The sequence below is a fragment of the Vanellus vanellus genome (assembly GCF_965231255.1).
Source record: "Vanellus vanellus genome assembly, chromosome: 14".
Taxonomy (NCBI): Eukaryota; Metazoa; Chordata; class Aves; order Charadriiformes; family Charadriidae; genus Vanellus; species Vanellus vanellus.
The window spans coordinates 2,404,803-2,425,988 of NC_138919.1; the positions used below are offsets into that span (position 1 = coordinate 2,404,803).

The 21,186-nt window shown below is 63.5% G+C and overlaps 1 protein-coding gene across 2 annotated transcripts; it reads left to right on the forward strand.

Annotated features, from left to right (window-relative positions):
* Nucleotides 1–5,180: 5,180 nt before the first annotated feature.
* Nucleotides 5,181–20,596, forward strand: SBK1 (SH3 domain binding kinase 1; the record flags this gene model as incomplete). 2 transcript variants are annotated; one of them, XM_082490264.1, is made up of 4 exons in its annotated part: nucleotides 5,181–5,316; nucleotides 18,385–18,582; nucleotides 18,690–18,892; nucleotides 19,469–20,596. In XM_082490264.1, the coding sequence occupies 4 exons, from the start codon at nucleotides 5,181–5,183 to the stop codon at nucleotides 20,249–20,251; spliced, it is 1,320 nt and encodes a 439-aa protein (XP_082346390.1). In that variant the 3' UTR covers nucleotides 20,252–20,596. The 2 variants fall into 2 exon arrangements, with proteins under 2 accessions (XP_082346390.1, XP_082346391.1); XM_082490265.1 differs by having other exon boundaries at nucleotides 5,255–5,316; nucleotides 18,380–18,582.
* Between the last annotated feature and the right edge of the window lie 590 nt (nucleotides 20,597–21,186).

Below are 21,186 nucleotides of genomic sequence, written 5' to 3' on the forward strand. Positions count from 1 at the left end.
TTACCATGGTGACTATTAAAAGGATAATCTTATTATCGTCATTTGTTATTCCAACGGGGTTGTTTGTTAACACGTGCTCCGAGGCGCACATTGCCAGCCGGGGAAAACCAACTGCCGGACACGGATCTGCTGAGCCATGCACACCTTGCCTCTGAAGCCGTGGAGACCCGCTTCTGCCGCTGTGGATTTTGGGGTGGGGTTTTTTTGGTGTTTTTTTTTTGGGGGGGTGTCCAAACCTGAAGCAGCTCCAGCTGCCTGGATTGGGGCGGGAAGGATCTGGCACGCCACAGGCACAGGGCAAACTGGTGGGGACCAAAAGAAAGAAGAGGAACCTTCCACCAAATCACTGGATCCTTACAGAGAGCTTTTCTCCTCTTTTTCTATTCCCCCTGTGGAACCCAAGGGGGTGTGACAGCTTTTAGCACGGAATTTGGGGCTGACAGCAAGCACAGAGCTCTGCAAGGCTTCGCCCCAGCTTTAGAAACGTTTGGTCCAAGGCAAAGGAAGGCGTCCTCGTGCCTCGTGCTGCTGTGGCAATAACGGGTCTCACACAGCCCTGGCCGGGACCTCGTGGTGGCGTTGATCCAGGAGAAGACAGGGTGCGAGGACCGCGGCTGCCACCAGCATCACTGGAGCAGAAGGAGGGAGGCAGTAAGGCTCAGCCTAAGCCTGAATCAGCCCTGAGATGGGAGAAGCCATCAAACTTTACAGTTTTGGGTTTTGTGTTTTTTTTTTTATAACTTTATGTTTTAGAAAAACGGAAGAAAGGGAAATACCGTGGAGCTGAATGGCTGCACTGGGAGACCAAGGGAACAGAATTCGTGAAAATCATTCGTTACTAGATGTTATCCCTCTATTTTTTTTGTAAACACACTGGAACGTGATTTGAAGCCCTCTTATCAAAGCCTCTGCACAGCTCCAGCCTTGACTCCAGCCCGTTCAATCACACATGCAAATATTCACCACATTTAATTGCTTTATTCCCGTTTTGCAGAATTTGGGTTTTGCCTCCAGCAGCTGGCTACACTTCACTTCGCATCCAGCCGCGGATCCGTTTCCGTCTCCTTTTATTGTTCCTACCACAAATTGAGCTGTAACTTGTTCCGAATGCGATGTATAAATGAGCATCTTACTGCCCCGATATAAAGTAATTTGATGAAAAGGGTTAAACCGTATTTTAGAAGTATGGTAAAACAACCTTGAAATTTGAAGGAAAGTTTCGGGCAGCAAACCCCAACCACTCCCCGTGTCTCGCAAGCAGCTTGGCAATAAGTTTGCTTATTTAGCAAGCTATAAAAAATACAGCAGGTAAAGGCCCTGAGTACAAACACCTGTGGAAAGTACAGATGTGAGTAATTAATTTAGAAAAAAACACTGCATCCTGCTGCTATGGGGAAGGGGTGCTCCCCAGACACCTCTTCCCACGATGGGTGTCCTTCCTCCTCCGCTCCTGCTCTGCTCCGCGCCCCGTTTGGATTCACTCGGGACTCTTTGGGTTCTCGGGGGCTGTGTTTTCGGCGCACTGATTATGTCCCTGGAAATGGCTTCCCTGATTCCCACTTAAAGGGCAGCTGCTTTAGGTTGGGACAAAACAAGCCCACGGGACCAGGAGGGTCTAAGACACGACAGGGGGTCCCCAAAGGAGCAGGCAAGAGGAGAGCGCAGGGGAGTGCTTCACATGGGATTGGCAGGTTTGGCGTTTCATGTGCATTTGAAGGGGAGACCTGGAAATCCATTCCGGTGTCCAAATCACCCCTTCCAGCAGCTTCAGACCTGGAAGAGGCAGCTGAACAGGCGCTGGGGAAGGAAAGAGCAAGAGGAGCCAGCTCTCCCCCTGGTATGAGACTCCACTGCTGTTACAGGCATGGCAGAAAGGACTGGTTTCGGGCTGTGGCTGTTTTTTTAAACCTACACAAAGTTCGGAGTCCGTCCCTGCCATCTTTCTAGACCTCAAAAAACCACACAGGCAATGCAACGCGACGTCCCGACCTGCCCTTCTGCGCCTCTCCCTGTTCTCAGCCTGCCCACGGGAGGGCACCGGCAGAGGTGCAGGTGGTGGCGGAGGAGAACGATGGAGCCCGGGCTTCCATGGGCAAGGTCCCACACCGGGGGATCCATCACCCACCACGAGCTCCTGTGGGGTACCTACCAGGAGCCACACGGATTTGTGACCCGGTCCTACACTTTGGTGGGTGCTGGGAGGCAGCTAATGGGTTTTTATGGAGCCGGGTGCAGTGAGGGGGAGCGGGGATCCCACCAGCCAGGCACCACCATGGAGCAGCAACGTTCCCTTTCCAGGAAACGAGGGGCAGAGGGGGCTGCGAAGGCAGAAGCCGTTAGGGGCTCCCCGGGGCCGGGCACGCTCGCCTCTTCCCTTCCGTAGGCGAGCAGCCCTTTTTTTCTCTGGGGTTTCTGCTCCTCTCCGCTCGGCCCATTAGCTGAGGCATTAAAATTTAACATTTTTTCGTTGCTCCATGCAGCATGTTCCTGGTGAGTGGGTGCCTGGGCAGGTGCCAGCGCCCTGGCGCCGCACCCGGGGGACCATGGGGACCGCGGGAGTCTAGCTGTGGCGGGGGTACCCCCCTGCACCCCATGGGCAGGAGAGGGGCTCACCCGGTGCCGGATGCCTGTGGGATGTTGACGCTTCTCCCAGCTCCCAAGGACCGGCACGGCAGTAGCATCGCTGCGAACACCCTGCACAGTCCCATCCTCCCGGGCACATGTCCCTCCACCTCCCCGTGGTGGCAGGGGGTGACAAGACGGTGCCTACCCCCATCAGCCCAGGCCAGCGCCCACGGCACAGCCAGCCCATGGGCAACGCTGCCTGCAGCCCTGCCTGCTCCCACATTGCCTCTGGGGTGGGCAACCATCCTGTTGCCCACCCTGACGGTCCCCTGTGCCCTGCAGGAGCAGTCTCCGACCCTCACAGCTTCACCCCGTGCCCCCACCGATGCCCTCAGCCCGTGCAAAACGCCCGCTGTAGGTAGGAAACCAGTAAGTGGCAAATCTCCGCTCGCAGGCACAGCTCACTGCTGCTGCTCCCGAGTGGGGTTTTCGCTGCCCCACGGTTCCCTCGGTGCCAACCACCCCAAGGAGCATGCCAAGGGGACCCGCTCCCCCCACCCCACGGCACAAGCCATCCCCCCAGCGCCTCTTCGGCATGGGTCTCCAGCGAGCGCCCTTGCGGGTGAGCTCCAAGGAGAACATGAGTCCTTGAAGGGCTTTTGGGTAACAGACTCCAATTAATGGCAGGAGAAATGATTAGGCTTGAAATAGCTGGAGGGTCCCCATCCCAGATCAGGACCAGCACAGGACGGCTGAATCCCACCAGAGCTGCGAAGCGCGGACACCTCACAGCCTCATATGTGGGACCCACCTAGCCCAGCACCCTTCTAGATGCATGGAAGAAGGGGATGGAAATGAGTTTGGGATAAACCACCCTCCGGTTTGGGTCTCCTCTCTCCTGGGGCAGCTCTGCGGCGAGGATGGGACCCTCAAGCAGCACGGCCAGCAGCTTTCTGCCCATGAGGAATTAAAAAGCCATCGATTTTTGCCATTAGAGGGGGTGCGGCTGGAGCAGATGCACTGCAAGCAGCACCACGCACTGAATAATTCACGGCGAGAGATGACGAAGCCTGTGGCCAGGCTGGGGACACCTCTCCGTGTCCTCTGCTTCTGCCCCAGGGCATCAAACATGGGCTGGGACCAGGTACTGGCACAGCTCTTGGTCTCCGAGACCTGGGGAGCCCACTCTGCTCCCTGACTTGGTCCCAACAGGCGGAGAACAACAAGACTCCAGAGCTGCTCCATGAAGGCATGTGGCCATGTGGGCAAGGGGGCTCCTGACCCAGCATGCTGCTCCCGAGGTGGCCTGGATGGCCCCCGCGAGTAGCCGGACATTGCTGGCATGGGTGTCCTGGCTTGCACCGATGGCACAGAGCCACCCCTTGTAGGGCGAAGATGCCACTCCTGGGGCAAGGATGCCACTCCTGGGCACGGGGGACGCCACTTGTGGGGTAGGGACACCACTCGTGGGGCAGGGACACCTATTGTGGGGTAGGGACACCACTCGTGGGGCAGGGATGCCCCTCACAGAGCACCATGACGCTCCTGCCATGCCCAGCTGGGACTGGCATGCTGTCCCCTGCCATGCCCCACTGTGCCCAACTGTGCAGCCCCCCAGGGATGGCTCCCAGGCCACCTTCTCCACCACCCTCATGGCCCGGGGCACCCACAGGCACCCAGGCCAAGACAAAAATCCCCTCCCTGGTTGTGCCCCGTGCCCTGTGCCAAGGGCTGGCCAGGGCAGAGCCGGGGGAAGGAGGAGGACGGGGCACCGGGGGACAGAGCACAGGTCTCTCGGTGACACCCGTCATGCCCAGAAGATGGGCTGAGTTCACCAGGTCTCAGCTGCGGTGCTGGCGAGCCCCGAGGCAGCAGCCCGGAGCCGGGAGGGGGTGGTGGGAGCCCGGGCAGGGCCGGCAGCGGCAGCCGAGGAGTTAACTTTCCCAGCCTCGCCGCATGAATCTGGAGCTATTAATACTCGCACGCCGGTTGAGCTGTCAGAGCGAGCGGCTGCTCTGCCGGTGAGACGCCGAGCCCCGCCGAGCCGCAGCTTGCCGACGACACAACTTTCCTCCGCAAGCGTGTGCGGTGCTCCCGGTCCAGCCACTTGCCTACCGGACCCAGCCGGACCCTGCCGGATTGCGCCGGACCCCACCTGCTGCAAGCCCCTGTGCAAGGGACACTTTCCCCAGCAGTGCCGTGGGCACCGTCCTCTATGCCCACCATCATTCAGTGCCACATGGGCACTGGGCGCCAGAGAGGGGCAGCCGCTTCCCCCGGCCTCTGAAGCACCGCAAGGCTTGGCCGGAGCTTCATCCTGCCCTGACGGACCTGTTGGCGTGGGCAATGCCACCCCAGGTCCCCGCTCTCACCCCCTGAGGACCGGTGCTGCCGCCAGCCGGGCTGCGTGATGGGTGCCGGCGTGGCATTGGGCATCGCCAGCCCCGCAGCGAGGGCGACACAGGACACGGCACAGCCCGGCGCTGCCTCCGCACACGGTGAGAGGCCAACGCCAACGCTCAGCCGGACCGTGTGAAGGGCCCCCCCGACGGCATGGCCCCGCGTGCCTGAGCGTGAGCCTCCGGCCACCGGCAGCACCGGTGAGGGGGAGGAAGATGCCAACACGCCTCCAGCGCTGCCTGGCCTGCGGTCCCCCTCGCCTGGGCACGGCGGCCGCCGGAGCCAAGAGATGGATTCCTTCTGCTTCGTCTGCTTCCAGAAAGAGGAGCTGCAGCCCCTGCACCTGCACAGGTCAGTGCCGCGGTGCCCGGCCGAGCTGTACGCTGCCGGAGGGGACATGCCGTGAGCCCGTGACGGGCATGGGAGCACGGCACTGAGCCGGGCTGGGGGACGATGCCTGGCGTGAGAGCTGTGTGCCTCGGCTGTGCCAAAGTTTCCCTTGGAGCGGGTGCATCCTCCTGGCTGGAGAAGACTATGGCCCCACGCTGTGCTGTGCCGTGCTGTGCCGTGCCAGGGAAAGGCTGCGCGCGCAGCACGTGTGCGCATCCAGCACGGGCTTCCCCGGCAGCAGGTCTCCGGGGCACAGGGTGGGCATCCATGCTGTGCCATGCTGAGCGGTGCCGGTGTGCCCACGGGAGAGGGGCTGTCGGCAGTGGTGCGTGAACACGCGCCATCCTGGAGCCATCCCATCTGCTCCTGCTCACCGGGACGCAGTCCCCGGCTGGACTCTGCTCCCAGGGACTTGCTGCTGCCCCTGGGGCAGGGGCTGGCTGGGGGTCAGGGGGACGGGGCAGGTAGGGGGTCCCTGAGGAGGGCCATGAGGCTCCCCAAGGCCTGACCCTCTCGGCAGCGGCACCGGCGCTCGCCTCCCCCTCTCCCTATCGGCGCTGCTGAGCGGCAGCCAAAGCGAATGCGCCGGTGCCGGAATTAGCCGGGCAGCCGGCGGGGATGCGAGGTGTGAACGCCGGCACATGTCGTGCCCAACTGCTCCTCCGTGGCACCGAGCCACCGCCGGCTCCCATCCTGCGCCGCTGTCACCAAGCTCCCACCCTGCTGTGGCCGGGACACCCCCCACCACCACGAGCACCAGCTGCCTGCAGCGAGGTCCAGGGGGGGCGGCGGTGCCAGACCAGTGGCTGGGCAGGGCTATCAGCCAAGCTGTGGACATGTGCCAGTCCAGGCTGTCTGTCTTCCCTCCCGGTGTGCAAGAAGCCATGGGATTTGTTTTGGTGTAAATCATGGTTTTTTTGAGCCTTGATTCCCGTGAGTCATGTCCCACAAGCTCGGTGCTGGCTGGGGAGGTGCTGGGAGGTGGGGGGACACCAGTGGGGGACCGTTGGGGGACCGAAGGTAGGAGAGGGTCCCTGGGTGTGGGTGCTGCTGGCTGGAGAGGGGCACGGAGCATCCCTGGGGCTCCCAGCTCATAGCAGGACCCAGGGTCAGAGCCACAGGTGGCACGAGTTTGGCCTTCTCAGCCAGGGAGGGGAGCACCCAGCGTGACAATGCGGTGGCCCAAGGTCCTGCGTGGTGGCCATGGGGACCACTCCTCCCAGCACAGGGGGACAGTGCAGCGCGGACACTCGTGCTTTGTCCCCAGAGACCTCTCCCTGTCCTCCCCTGATTCAACGGGGGCTGTGCTGGGGGGGGGCTCCCTGTCCCCGAACACCCCCCCAGTTGTCACCAGCCTGTCCCTAACAGCTTTTCCCTGGGCTTGCCTCCAGCCCGTGGGGACAGGGCTGTCATCGCCTGCCACCGCCGGCACAGCAGCTACCGGGGTGGGCTCTCCCCCAGGCATGGGGCAAGGGGGGGGGGGGGGGGGGGGGGCGCAGTGCCAGCAGAGGGACCTACCGGCTGCTCCCCACTCTGCCACCGACCCACCGCCCATCCCTGGGCCTGTCACCCTGAGCCGGAGGGACCACGTGGGCCCACGCACGTGGGTGCCGGAGGCAGCGTGCCTGTCCCCACAGCCTCGCTAGATGGTGCCAGGAGAACGGGCTGCGAGCGGAGGCGGCCGGCGGGTGTGCGGTGCCGGACGGTGCCAGGCTGGCCGCGGTGCCAGGGTGACAGGGTGGGCACCGTGGTTCTCCCTGTGCTCCCAGTTCAGTCCCGTTTGCTGCTTTGACCCCAGTTGGTGACAGGATGGGAAGTGCTGGAAGCAGGAGCTGTGGGTACAGCTGTGCCGCGGCTCCAGGCACCGGTTCAGCCGGCATCTGTGGCTTCAGATGAGGGGGTGGGAGCAGGACAGTGCCGTGACTCCGCTACACCCCCAAATCCCACCTCCCCCATGAAGAACCCCCTTCTCCTTCTTTCCAGAAGAACCCCATTCAAAAGAAAACCATTCTGTTTCCTTTCAAAGCCAGTAGCTGAACAGTCATCATTACGCTCCAGAGTCAACACCATGTCCAAGCTCCCTGCAAGTGGCCGCAGGCAGACAGTGCTGCAGGTCCTGACCCAGCCCGGGGGGGGGGACGGGACGGGGACACCTGTGCCCCCCACCCAGCTGGCTTGGGTCCATCCTCTGCCCCCCAGGAGCATGGGATGGGGCCTGGGGGGCTGCAGGAGGGGAGGCAGCACCCCAAGGGCCACTGGTGGCAGCTTGGCGTGTCCCCACCACGCAGCTGAGCTGCAGATCATGCCCCACGGCACCGCGAGCTGCGTCTCCTCTCTGACCTTGAGAGCAGCCGCCGGGAATCTGGTCCCCGGCAGCCGCAGGAGGGGATGCCGTCACGCGGGGGGACCACCAAGGTGGGGGGACACTTCACCCCCGCCTCAGCGCTGCGGGACCAGCCCCCTTCCCAATTCAAATCCCCCTGGCTGGGCGCTGTCCCCAGGGACCGAGAAGACACTCAGCCCCTGCGCCCCCCAACATGGGTCCTGCACCCCAGGCTGGCGATGCGGGGGGGTGCCGGGTGAGCAGCCCCAGCTGCACCGGACGGACTGCAGGCAGCGAAGGTTGCGCCAGTGCCTGCGGCGAGCAGCAAGGTTGGCCCAACCGCAGGGGCAGGGCGGGAGGTTTTGGGGTTCGGTGGATGCTTTGGGGGAAGCGGGGGGAAACCATCCAAAAGCAGCTGGGAGACGCCGCTGGCGCTGCGGCTCCCGGCGTGCTCCGCTCCCGCTTCGCCCTCCCTCCTTCCCTCCCCGCCTGCTCCTTCCCGGCATCCCTGCCAGCATCTTAAGGCAGGTTTTAGCTCATGTCACCGGAGCGTGACGGGCTGCGGGTGGCCGTGGCACCCCGACCCACGTGCTCTGCGGCCCCTTGGCTCCCACCCTGCCAGAGGGGGACCTAAGTGACAGCGACGGGACAAGTGACCTTCTTGCTCAATTTGGAGGGGATTGGGCTTGCTCGAAATATTTGGGGCTTTTCGGGTCATTTCCTCGCCACCCGCCCTGTCCGAGCGCATCCCCCCCATGCCCGGCACAAACCAGGATATTTCCTTTCCTAGCAAAAATCCTGGGGGGCATCTGTGGTCCCTCGGGGAGCCGTGGGCTCCTTGCATGGTTTGGGATGGAGCTAGGTGAGAAACGTGTTTGATCCGGCTCCTTTCATCTCACTGATCTTAATTAGTTATTAATATTCTCTAAGCGCTTTGAAGACCATGAGCTCGATGCAAACCCTGACTGGTGCTATTGGTGTTACTATTATTCAATCTGTGTGTGACCCACGTGCTGGTGATGTGCCGGTCTGCCCCACTGAGCCCCACGGAGCCCCACAGAGCCTTGCTGAGCCCCACAGAGGTCCATGGAGCCCTACACAGCCTTGCTGAGCCCCATGGAGCCTTGCTGAGCCCCTGTGGAGTCCCACAGAGCCCCATGGAGCCCTGCTGAGCCCCATGGAGCCCTGCTGCAGCCCAATGGCTGAGCGTCCATGTACCTGGGGCACGGCACAGCCCCATCCTCCAACACCGGGGTGCTGACGGGGGGAGCTGAGCCGCGTGTGGGGCGTGCGCCGCCGTCCCCGCAGCCCCCCACGGTCCCCGGGCACGGGCGCCTGGTTCCTGACCTAGAAACAGCCCCGAGCTATAAATAGGGCGAGCCGAAGGAGAGCCGAGAGGCACAGCACAGAACACTGCGAGCGGGAGGCTGCGGGAGCCGCAGCCAGGGGACGGCACGGCAAGGGCAGGCAAGGGGACGTGGGGGGACGGGTGCCTTGTGCAGGTGCTGTGGGAAGGGACGGGGCTGTACCCACTCCATCCCCAGCGGGGACGTGCGAGGACAGCTGTGGTGGCTTTCACCAGCGGCACAGGGAGAACCCCGGCTCTGCCCCATCTCCCACACCGAGCCCGTTCCCGGAGCCTTTGTCCCTAAGATGCTCTCCTGCCCCTGTGCCACCCCTTTCCCAGCCCCACTGCAGCTGACCTGAGCACCCATGCAGCACCCATCCAGCCTGCTCTTGGCTTGATGGGTCACCGAGCTCTGGTGAGGCAGGGAACGGCGTTTCTCCTCTCGTGCCATGCGGATGCCCCCATCCCAGCAGGGATCATCCATACTTGGAGCATCTGAGCGATGGGTGCCGGGATCTGTGGCAGTGACTGGCGAGCGGAGGGGGACCGAGGGGACCCTCATGAGCTGCAACCACCTCTCCCGCTGCCCGGACCGGATGCCGGCCATGCCCTGGGTGACTGCTGGATGGGAGAAGGGGTGGCAATGTCACAGCAGCACCTGGCACCAAATTAAAGAGAAGTGTCAGAATGTGATTCAGCCTCTTGCGTTAAAGTCATTCATAAAAAGACTAATTGCTCTGCATGCTAAACTGGAAGCGGATTAGAGCCGCCAGTGAGTCAGTGGTGATGGCTCCTCTGCTCTCCCCGGCGGTGACAGGGGGCTCGGGTGGCAGCTGAATGGCCCTGGTCCCTGGTTGTACCCGGCACTGCGTGGGCACAATCCTCGGAGTGAGGGACAGCCCCACGGCTGTGGGTCAGCTCAAAGGGGCCTCGCAGGAGCGGAGGGACCCGGTGCCCAACTAAGAGCCAAGGAAGCCCCAGAGCAAACCATGACCTGTGCTAAAACGTCCCCGCTCAGCCCTGGCGAGTGCAGGAAGAAATCGGGAAAGACTGGATGTGCCCAGGGCTGCTCCGAGGATGAAGGCTGCCACCGTCCCCTGGGCTGGAGGTGCCTGAGAGCTCCCGGTGCCCGGCACTGGCATGGCTTGCTGAACGCGTTGCCAAACTTTAACGAGGCTGAAGTGAAGTCCGTGTGGTGTGTCTGCCTCGGCCGGCTTTGCCTGGCTCGCTCTGAATGGTCCCGCCATCCCTGGGTGCATGGGGGGAAGCCACATGTGCTGCATGTGTTTAGGAGCAGGACGTCGGGGGGGGCCCTGGGCTCTGCCTGCACCCCATGGTGGGCATCACCTGTGCTGAAGGAGAAGAAATATGAAGTCTTGGAAGGCTCAGGGAGAGCAGGAGCCAGGGAACCTGCCTGTTGGGAACCTTTCCTGGCGGAAAAAGGGAACCTGTCGGAGAACTGGGTCCTATGGAAGGACATTTCTGACACAGGGTGCTGATGGTGGTGAAGCTCAGATGATAGAATGGTTCAAGTTGGAAGGGACCTTAAAGCTCATCCAGTCCCACCCCCCTGCCCTGGGCAGGGACACCTCCCACCAGCCCAGGTCGCTCCAAGCCCTGTCCAACCTGGCCTTGAACACCTCCAGGGATGGGGCAGCCACAGCTTCTCGAGGCAACCTGCGCCAGGGGCTCACCACCCTCAGAGTGAAGAATTTCTTCCTAATATCTCACCTAAATCTCCCCTCTTCCAGTTTGAAGCCATTCCCCCTTGCCCTATCCCTACATGCCCTTGTAAAAAGTCCCTCCCCAGCTCTCCTGGAGCCCCTTTAGGCACTAGAAGGGGCTTGAAGGTCTCCCCGGAGCCTTCTCTTCTCCAGGCTGAACCCCCCCAACTCTCCCAGCCTGTCCTCCCAGCAGAGGGGTTCCAGCCCTCGAAGCATCTCTGGGGCCTCCTCTGGCCCCGCTCCAACAGCTCCGTGTCTTTCTGATCTTGGGACCCCCGATCCGGAGGCAGAACTACAGGGGGGTCTCCCCAGAGCGCAGCAGAGGGGCACAATCCCCCCCCTCTCCCCGGGGGTGCAGCTCGGGCGTTCCAAGCTCGGGCTGTCATTGTCCCTTTCGCGGCAGTGATGGGGTGGGGACCCCCATCCCGCGTGGGTCCCCACAGAGGTGCCGGTCCCAGCCCCTGCCCACGATGTGCCCTCGAGGGGGAGGGGGGGAGACCGGGATGGGACCCCCCCCCCCAGCTCCCGCTGGAACGGCGGCGTAGCCCCCCAAGCGTGTCCCCCCCCCGTTGCTATCCCCGGGGGCTGCGGGGCGGCGCCGGTGGCGGGCGGAGCGCGGGGCGGAGCGGCGGCGGTGGCGGCGGCGGGGGGGGGGGTGGGAGGGGTGGGGGGGGGCACCGCGGTCCGCTCCGCTCCTCCGGTAGCGGCGGCGGCGGTGGGGCCGCGGTATGAGCCCGGCGGTGCGGGAGGAGACCGGCCCCGGGCGGGGGGCGGGCGGCGGCGGCGGCGGCTCCTCTCCCGCCGAGGACGGGGCGCGACGGTTCGCCCCCCCGGTAAGGCGGCGGTTGCGGTGGTGAGGGGTTGCGATTGAGGGGGGGGGGGGGGGAAGGGGAGGAGGGGGGGGCACCGCCCGCTCCGGTACCGGCTGCCGCCTTTGTGGCGGGGCCGCCCTTTGTCTCCCCGGCAGCCGAAATCACGGTACAACCGGGATGAATGGCGGTGTGGGGGGGGGGCACCTCCCACCGCAAAACCGGGGAAGAGGGTGGGGGGGATCACCGGGACATGCGGGTGATGCCCCCCCGGGGGGCCTCGGTCGCCCCCCCCCCGGGGGCAGGAGCGCGGGGTCGCGGCGGTGGGGCCGTCCGCCCCCCGGCCCTGCGGCGGCGGTGACAAAGTCGGGGCGGGGGGACGGGGTGAGTGCCGCTCGGAGGGAGTTAGTGGCGGAGCGGAGACGGGGGGAACGGGGGGGGGGGCGGCGAGGGGGGCCCCCGGTGCTTCGCATTTGCTCCGGTGCCGGTTTCCGAGGGAGAAAAGGGGATGTCGGGGAATTTGAGGGGGGGGGCGGGTGTCTGGAAGGATGCGCTGAGACGGGGAGCGGGCGAGAAGAGGCAGCCTCGGGGGCAGCTCAGGCCATCTCCCCAATGCCATCCCCCCGTGTCACCTCCTCGTGTCACCTCCCCGTGTCACCTCCCCTCGCCGCCAGCACGGTGTGGGTGCGGGAGCCGCCTTCCCTTCCCGCCCGCACCAACCTCCCGCCGGCTGCGGCTCGGGGACGGGGAGCGTGACCCACTTTCCTCCAGGTCCGGCCTCGCCGCCGCGGTGTCGCCACGCCAGCCGGCGAGTCCTGCCGCAGCTCGGGGACGGTTGAGCGGCACCGGGGAGGTGGGATGGGGTGGTTGGGTTTCGGCACCCGCTCTGGGCTGGATGTGGCGTTGGGGTGTCGCCTGGCCGGGAGGCGATGCTCGGGATGCGGGATGCGGGGTTACAGCAGCCCCGCAGTGTCCAAAGGCTGTGAAGCCCCTTGGAGCAGAGACATGGCTGGTTTCGGCAGCGGGGTGACGTGCCCTGCTGTCCCCGAGAGCGTGAGGGGACGAGGGTCCCCGGGTGGCCCTGGCCGTGGGGACCGGGCAGGCGACGGGCAGGTGCCGCTCGGGGCGTTTGTCTTTGCAGATCCCAAACGTGCGATGCTGCCGGCGCTAGTGGAAGAGTTTTTGGGAGGGAGATGATGACAGGCTGATGAAACCAATCAAACAATGAAGTAATCATAAATCCCCGGTGCCGGCGGCGAGGCGCGGCGAAGGCAGGAGGAGCTGGAGGCTGGAGTAGCTGAGGTCCTAACGAAGCCATCCCGCTCGTCAGGAAAAAAATCCCGAGAGGCCGACGCGCTGAAAGGCGGCCAAGGTCCTGCCGTTGGGGGCCGATGGAGGGAGACGGCGTGGTGCATACGAGGGCAGGGAAAATCCTGCTGGCAGCTCCCGGAAAGCAGTGCGGAAGGCACAGAGGATGGCGGCGGGAGGGGAGAGCGGTCGTCCCTCGGGAGGACAGTGAGGGCTGTCAGAGGAGAAAGCCCGGGCGCTGCTTTGTCTGCTTTTCCCGAATTTTTCTTGTGGAGGCTGTCCATGAAACCTGAATCCTGGGACCAAAGGCTGAAGAAGCTTATCACGGGCTCATGGCCGGGCTGGGAGACGGTTCCTGCTACGGGGGATGCTACGGATGGGTGTTTTGGGGCTGGACCCTGAGACGTCCCTGCTGGGAGAGCAGCTCCCATTGATTGGGAACCTGCGTGCTTCTGGGTGTTCGTTGGCTTTGCCAAAGCTGATCCTGGTGCTGAGTGGTCTGCTCTGGTCCAGGCAAGGAGCTGGTATGGGAAACTCCGGATAACTAGGAATTCAGTGCCTTCGTGCAGAGAAGTGTCCCCAACTGGTGGCACTGGAAAGTCACAGTCACCACAGGTGCTTCAGCGGAGGTTTGTTGCCGGTTCAGCCTCGTGGCGCAAGCGGCATCAGAGCGTTTCCCAGCGCCTTCCCACCACCACCAAGCCGGCGAGAGGATGATGGCGATGTGCCCCATCCATCACCCCTGTGGGGGGTGGCGGAATGCTGCCAGAGGGGCTGTGCCCAAAATCCTGCCTGCCTGCAGCCACTGGCCTGTTTCCCTGTGCTGTGCGTGACCAGCCGCCTCCGGGCCACGGTCGGCTTGTCTCGAGCGGTTTCCGATGGCCATGGGGTGGCACGTGGGCAAAGGGACCCTCTCCCCACATGTGTTTTGGTGGGGTTGGAGGCAGCCGGTGGCCTGGGTGGAGGGCAGCGCTGCCCGCAGGCAGCCCCCTTGCCCGGGTGGAGGATGTCTGGATGCAGTGGGTACCCACGGCTGTGAGCCCGCGCGAGATGCCCGTCCTCCCCCCGCGGAGACATCGTCCTCGTTTGGCAAAGGTGCCTTTGCGAGCCCTCCCTGGGCGCCGGCGTGCCACTTCCCCTGGGGAAGCGCGGCTAATAACGCCACGCGCCGGCGCGCTGGTCCCCAACAGCACGGAGGAGATGAGAGGATGTCCCCGGAACGGGGTCAGGCAGGAACGGAGGCGGCGGAGGCTGGAAATGGAGCAGGGCGCTGGGAGGCAGCGGCTCTGCGCAGGGCACGGCCAAGGCACCGCCTGTCCCCCTCACCCCGGTGGCACCCGGCCACCACACGGGCAGCGCCGGGGTGGTGCGGGAGGCGGGGGACTGGGAGAGGGGACAACCAAGCGCTCGCTTGGAAATGACTTTGCTGGCTCAGCGGGTGGTTTGGAGAAAATCGGGGAGGTTTGGGGCACGAAGGGAATGAGGTCCCTCCTGACGGGTGCCCTGGCCTCCAGCCTGCCGGGCTGGGCCGACGGGGGGGAGTCAGCGTTACCCGCTAATAACTAATGCCAATTACACTGTAATTAATGAGCACGCAGCGGCGGGAGGGTTTGGGGATGGGGACTTGTGGGGGGGGGAAATCAAAGCTCTGCAAAACACACATGGTGCGGTCGGGGCACCCGCAGGGGCAGAGCAGCGTGTGCCGGCGCCCGCCCCGCTGCCGGATATTCCTCATTTTTCCCCCTCTCTAAAGAGAAATCTGGGTCTTGCAGTCACCCCAACCCTGCCCCGTGTGGTTTTTCCCTTCGTCTTCCCAATTCCTTGCCCCCAGAGCAGCTCACGGTGTGAGTCCCGGCCCCTCGCCGCGCTTCCCGCGTGCCGCCTCGCCGTAGAGACCCCTGCGTGGGGCTCAGCCCAAACCCCTTTTCCTTTCACTCCGCTCAATAACCGGGTGGGTTGCTGATGCAGCCAGAGGGGTTTTTTTTCCCCCCTTTTCCCTCTTAATTTCCAAGCAGCCGCTTCTCCAGCAGCCTCCTCTGCCCGGTGCCCGGGGTAGCTCTCCCGGGCGGCCTCTGCTCTTCTCAATGAGCTCTTAATGAGTTTGCAATTACTTATTGGCAGAGCTGATGCGCCCAGGGCCGGGCGTGCAGCAGAGCGGGATGCGGAGCGGGATGCGGAGCAGGGGAAAGCATCCCCCTAGCAGGGAGCGGCGTCAGGCTGGGAGCGGGTTGGCGGTGCCGGCCCTGGTAGCCGGTGGGATGCTGGGAGACGGGATGCCATCCTCCTGGGAGCTGCTGCGCGGTGCCGGGGATGGAGCCGGGGAGGATTGGGGAGAGGAGCGGCAGTTGCCGACTGGAGACAAGTGGCTGCCTATAAATACCTGCCAGGGAGCCAGGAAGGGGTGGGTGGATTATCCTCCTCACTCAATGAGATAAATGGTTCTGAAGCTTAAACAGAGAACAATTTTAGTCTGAATAGTAGGAGAAACGGTTCAGGACGCAGAGATGACGGCACCAACTGCCTGCAGTGAGCAGTGGGGTCCCAGTGCCGCTTGGCAGCATCTTCGCTGCCCCTTTGCCGTCGTGTGGGGTATTGTGCCAGCGCTCAGCCGGGATGAGCGTTGTTCCTCCCCGCTTTTAAAAGCTCCTTCTTCAGGAACACCCGAAACAGTTGAGCCGAGGGACTGTGCGCTGGGAGGGGGGTTTGGGCTTCCTTCGGGCATGGCGTTGGCTCCTCTTGCCCCCGGTTCTTTGGGGCCATGCCATGGAGGCGGGAGAGGAGTTGGTGTGCTGGGAAAAGGCCCCATTTCTGCCCTGGTTTGACCCGATCTGCCACGCGGCTGCATGGACGGGTGCGTCGGCATGACTGGCGTGGGCACGGAGGGCAGCCAAGGACGCGGGACCTCAGCCCCGGCCATGCCATGCTGGTGGCATCTCTTGCCATGTCAGCACTGTCCCCACCATGTCCCACTGTCCCTCTGTTCCCTGCTGTCCCCGTGAGCGTGCCGAACCAGCTGGAAACGAGCTCTCATGCCCTCTCCCCGCTGCTGCTCCGCTTTGCTGCTGACATCAAACCCAACGTGTTTTCAAAAGCATTTCAATTTTGAAAGAAAACGTCTATGTTTATGCTTTACTTTTTGGCCTCGGCACATTGGTATTTTGCGCACCACCACCGTTTGGTTTCCCCCTGGCATTGGCGTTGGCTCTGTGCTCCTGGGAGCCTTTGAGAGAGCGCGGGGTGCGTCACACCAAGCCGGCGGGAATGGAGGCACCACGGCAGGATCCCGGCAGCGTCCCCAGCCGCACGACCCGCACCGCAGCAGGTTTGCCCGCTCCGGGCTCCATAAAGCACCACAAACGCAGCGGCCACAGCCCTGGGGTGGCTGCAGGAGCCAGGCAGGCAGCAGGCAGGGGACCTGGCGAGGTGGGACGCCCCGTTCCTGATGGGTGTTTCTCCGTTGCTGGTCGGCAAAGAGCCGCCTGGCAAAACCCAACAAGTTTAGCCAAAGGAAAAAACAACTAGCCCTTGACTTGGAAAGTTCTTCTGAGCAGCCGTCAGTCCCTCTCCTCTCTCCCATCCCACCGGCGGGTTTTTTCTCTCCAGCTCCAACTTTGCCGACTTGAATAATTGCATTTCAACACCAGTTAATTAAGAGACATTGACGAGCATGATTGTAAATTCAGGTGTAGACAGAATTCTTCCTGCAGGATGCTGGGAGCTGTTTTTAGTCATGCATCCATCGAGCTGCTGCGCTGATCCACCTCCACCTCCAGCACCCAGACGCTGAGATGGTGCTCCTCTTCCAGGAGGCCAATAAAACACTATGGAGATGAGCTGCTTTGGAGATCTTATGAGTCAAGCCGTTACATTTTTGGAACATCATGATGTTGAAGTTCCTTTTCTATTTTTTGCCCAACTTCCCAGGAAAAAAAAAAAAAAGAAATATAATAAATTAAGAAGCTGAGCTCTGCTTTGGGATGAGAGGCAGCACCATGGTGGAAAGAAAGGAGGGGAAGATTGGAGATCAGGCTCAGCCTTGTTGGGGAAGGGCTGGGAGGATCCTCGTGTGTCGGGCAGCATCCTGACCTCAGGGTGCTGCGGGTGCTTTGTGAGTGCTCCTGGGGTGTCTGGCACCATTCAAGGTGGCTGTCACAGCCCCTGCGTGGCTGTGACACGGGGCTCAGTGTGGGGGCATTGTCCGGGCTGCCTCCCACAGCCTCTGTCTCACGCAGCCGTGGGCTCGTCCCACGAAGAACCCGTATGGGTGTTTTGTGGGCAGCGAGCCCATGGCCTCAGCCGCCGAGAGCCCACGCCGCGTCCCTGGCTGCCCGTGCTCCCGGCTCCGTCCCGGCCCCGATTGGACTCCCGGCTGCCACTGGTCCCAGAGGCAAGCGGGATTTGAGTGGGGTTTCCCCCCCCTCCTCTTCCTCTGGAGAGACACCGCATTAAAAATCTAAATATAAATCAGCGCCCGCTCGGCTGCTGTCCCATAATTTTTGTCAATCTGCTACAAAATAAAAAGCAGCTGGATTTATCTACTGAGGGACTCAGCGGCCCTGGGGTGCCCGTGTCTCTGCTCGGGGCTGCCAGGGCGGTCGTGCTGTGGTCCTGTGCGTGCTCACAGCGCAGGGTGGCTCGGTGGGGCGCCGGCTTCGCGCTCTTGGGGGATGATGGAGGGCAATGTTGCGCCCTGAAGACATCAGAGGAGATCTTGGGGTGGTTTGGCTGCCGTGGCGGCGTGGCGGGTGAGTCCAAGCTCAGCTCTTGTTGCAGGGATGGCCGGGGCGAGGAGAAACCGCCTCTGGTTTGTCAGGAGCAAGGAATGTCGGCGCTGTCGTCCGTATGCTGGGCACCCTGGTTGGAGAAAGCCGAGAGTTGGTGCGGATGGATGGGCAGAGCGGTGGAGCGATCTGCTGCAGAGCCATCATGTCCCGCTCGGTGCCTGTAGCATGGCCCTGGCCCCGCTCCGCAGCATCGCTGTCTCAGGAGGGGGCTCTGGTGCTCTGCAAAGGGTGGACGGGACAGGGCTGGCTCCCGGTGTCCCCACTGGGGACTGCGACAGCAGTGGGGAACCCCAAGGGCCTCAGCTCCCATCCTGCGCGGTGGCTGTGAACATACCAGGGCCAAGGAAACGTGTGTGTGTCTCCATGTCCCTGCCCTCCTGGCTCTGCCGTGCTCCGAGCCCTCGCTTTGCCCCCAGATATCCCCCCGAGTTGGAGGCGCAGGGACCACTACACCCCCCATCCCCATCCCACATGGCTGCAGCCCCTGCGGAGGCTGGAGCATCCTCTGCATAGCCATTGGGTTGGTGGCCCCTGGGGACAGAGGGGTGGCACCCAGTGGGTACTGCTCAGCAGCACCCCGAGCAGCCTGCTGCCCCTTTGCAAGGTGCTGTGGCACCCAGCCCCAGGGGATGGGATGGGATGGGATGGGATGGGATGGGATGGGATGGGATGGGACGCAGTGGCTTTGCGGCACCCACCAAAAGCGGTGACATGCTTCTGCCTTGCAGCGCAGCCATGAGCGCGGGTTCGATTGAGCAAGAGCCGTCGCGCAAGCTGGCCTGCTGCGGGGTGCCCCTCATCACCGAGGACATGCAGTCTCTGGCCATCCGCACCCTCTCGGGCACCGACATCAGCAAGCACTACGACCTCATCCGCGAGCTCGGCAAGGGCACCTACGGCAAGGTGGACCTGGTGTCCCACAAAAGCACAGGTGAGGGGAGCGGGGGAAGGTGTGGGGGACATGACGGCAGTGGTAGCAGGGTGCCCAGCATGTCCTAACCGTGTCCTGGGCTCGCCCCCATCCCCTGCCCACCACAGGCACCAAGATGGCCCTCAAGTTTGTCAACAAGAGCAAGACAAAGCTGAAGAACTTCCTGCGGGAGTTCAGCATCACCAACACGCTCTCCTCCAGCCCTTTCATCATCAAGGTCTTTGACGTGGTCTTCGAGACCGAAGACTGCTACGTCTTTGCTCAGGAGTATGCCCCCGGCGGGGACCTCTTCGACATCATCCCGCCACAGGTGGGAGCCCCTGCCCCTCCTGTGGGAACCTTTTTGGGGTGTGAAGGTGGTGGGGGCTCGGTATCCCCACAGCACTGAGCAAAGCTGCCACGGTGCTTCGGTTGCCATGTGGGAGGGGGCCTCATGCGCAGGGACTGTGTTGACCCCAACCACAAGCACCTACAAGCAAGTCTGGGACCCATCATGCATCCCTGGGGTGGTCTGAGACCCGTAACCCTTCCTCTAGGGAGCCTGAGACCCATCACCCATCCCGTGGGTGGCCTGGAACCCATCACCCATCCTTAGGGTGGTCTGGAACCCATCACCTGTCCCTAAGATGGTCTGAGACCCGTCACCCACCCCTTGGATGGCCTCAGACCCATCACCCATCTCCTGGGGAGCCTGAGACCCATCACCCATCCCTAGGGTGGCCCAGGACCCACCATCTGCCTCCCTGCTGCAGAGAGGACCCCAGATAAAAGCAGCCATGACCATGTTGGATGTGTAATGGCATACAGATGTGGAGGTTCCCGAGCTGGGTGGGATCACCAGGGGGTTTGGTGGCGGGTGGCTGACACCATGTCCCCATGCCCACAGGTGGGGCTCCCCGAGGAGCTGGTGAAGCGCTGTGTGCAGCAGCTGGGCCTGGCCCTTGACTACATGCACAGCAAGAGCCTGGTGCACCGGGACATCAAACCAGAGAATGTCCTGCTCTTCGACCGCGACTGCCGCCGCATCAAACTGGCCGACTTCGGCATGACCCGCAAGGTGGGCTGCCGGGTCAAGCGCATCAGCGGCACCATCCCCTACACGGCACCCGAGGTTTGCCAAGCCGGCCGGGCGGAGGGCTTCGCCGTGGACACCAGCATCGACGTCTGGGCTTTCGGGGTGCTCATCTTCTGCGTCCTCACCGGTAACTTCCCCTGGGAGGCGGCAGCGGCTTCTGACGCCTTCTTCGAGGAGTTTGTGCGGTGGCAGAAGGGGCGGCTGGGGGGGCTGCCCTCGCAGTGGCGGCGCTTCACGGACAGCGCCCTGCGCATGTTCCAGCGCCTGCTGGCCCTTGACCCTGAGAAGCGCTGTCCCGTCAAGGAGGTCTTCTACTTCATCAAGTGTGACCTGATGGCCGAGGTACGGCGTCGACCCTCCTACCGCTCCCGTAAGCACGCCGGGGACAAGCTGCCGGCCGGTCCCCATCGCCACGAGGCGACCGGTTCCTGCACCCCGGCCCCGCTCAAGAGGACCGTCCTGACCGAAGGGAGCGGCCCCCGTGGCTCCGAGCCGAGCGCGGCCCCCCAGGGGACGGCGAGCAGGACAGACGGACGGCAGGACAAAGGCAAAGGGCAGATGGTCCTGGCCACAGCAATAGAGATCTGCGTCTGACGGCGCCAGGGCGGCACGCGGCGGCCGCCTGTCCTGTCCCCCCTCCCTGGGGACAGGGATAAGGGGGGGCGTGGTGGTCGTGGTGGTGGCACGAGCCGGGACCAGGCTCTGGGTCTCCCAAAGCAAAAAACAAAACAAAAAAACAAAAAAGAAGAGGAAAAGGACAAAACTGGTTGCGCTCTATAGCGCTGAGGATGCTGATCCCCCCACCGCACCCCGCCAGGGTGAGGGCACCGCTCGCTGCCGGGGAGGACATCGGTGTCCCTGGCCCCTGTCACGGCCACGCTGCCCCCTCTGAGGTCCCCCCTGGGGTGGCACGGGGAGGGGGCTCCCAATACGAGGAGGAAGAGCCAGGACAGGGGGGAGCAGCGTGGGTGGGGGTCTCCCCCAGGGGTGGGGGGTGTCCAGGGCAGCCAGTGCCCACCGGCTGTCTCCCACCCCATGCTCGGCCCCCAGCTGGGGCGAGGGAAGGCCGATGACCCCGCGCGGTGGAGGAGGCCTTTGGGGAGGTTTGGCTGGGTGGCAATTTGTCCCCTTCCACCAGTCCCTGCCCCGCTGGTGTGGACCGGAAGGGGATGGGGAGGCGGACGCTGGGTCGGTGATGGGGAACCCAAGGGGGGTCACTGGCAGCCCGGGACCCCCGGCAGCCCCGGCTGCCTCCCTGCCGTGGGAGGTGCTGGCAGCCATCGATGTAGCAAGTGTCCCTGTCTGTGTGTCGTCCTGCGTCCCAGCCACTGTCCCCTTGCCCTGCCCCACTGGGTGACCTCGTGTCACCCCCAGACACCCAGACGGAGGGACCTGTCCCCTCCCAGCTGGGAGCTGTGCTCTGGGCTTCGGCCGGCGGCCGCGGTGCCGGCTATCCAGTGGGTGGGATGCTCAGGGCCAGGCTGGCTCTGCCGTGGTGGTGTCCCCTTGTCCCCTCTGCAAACTTTTTG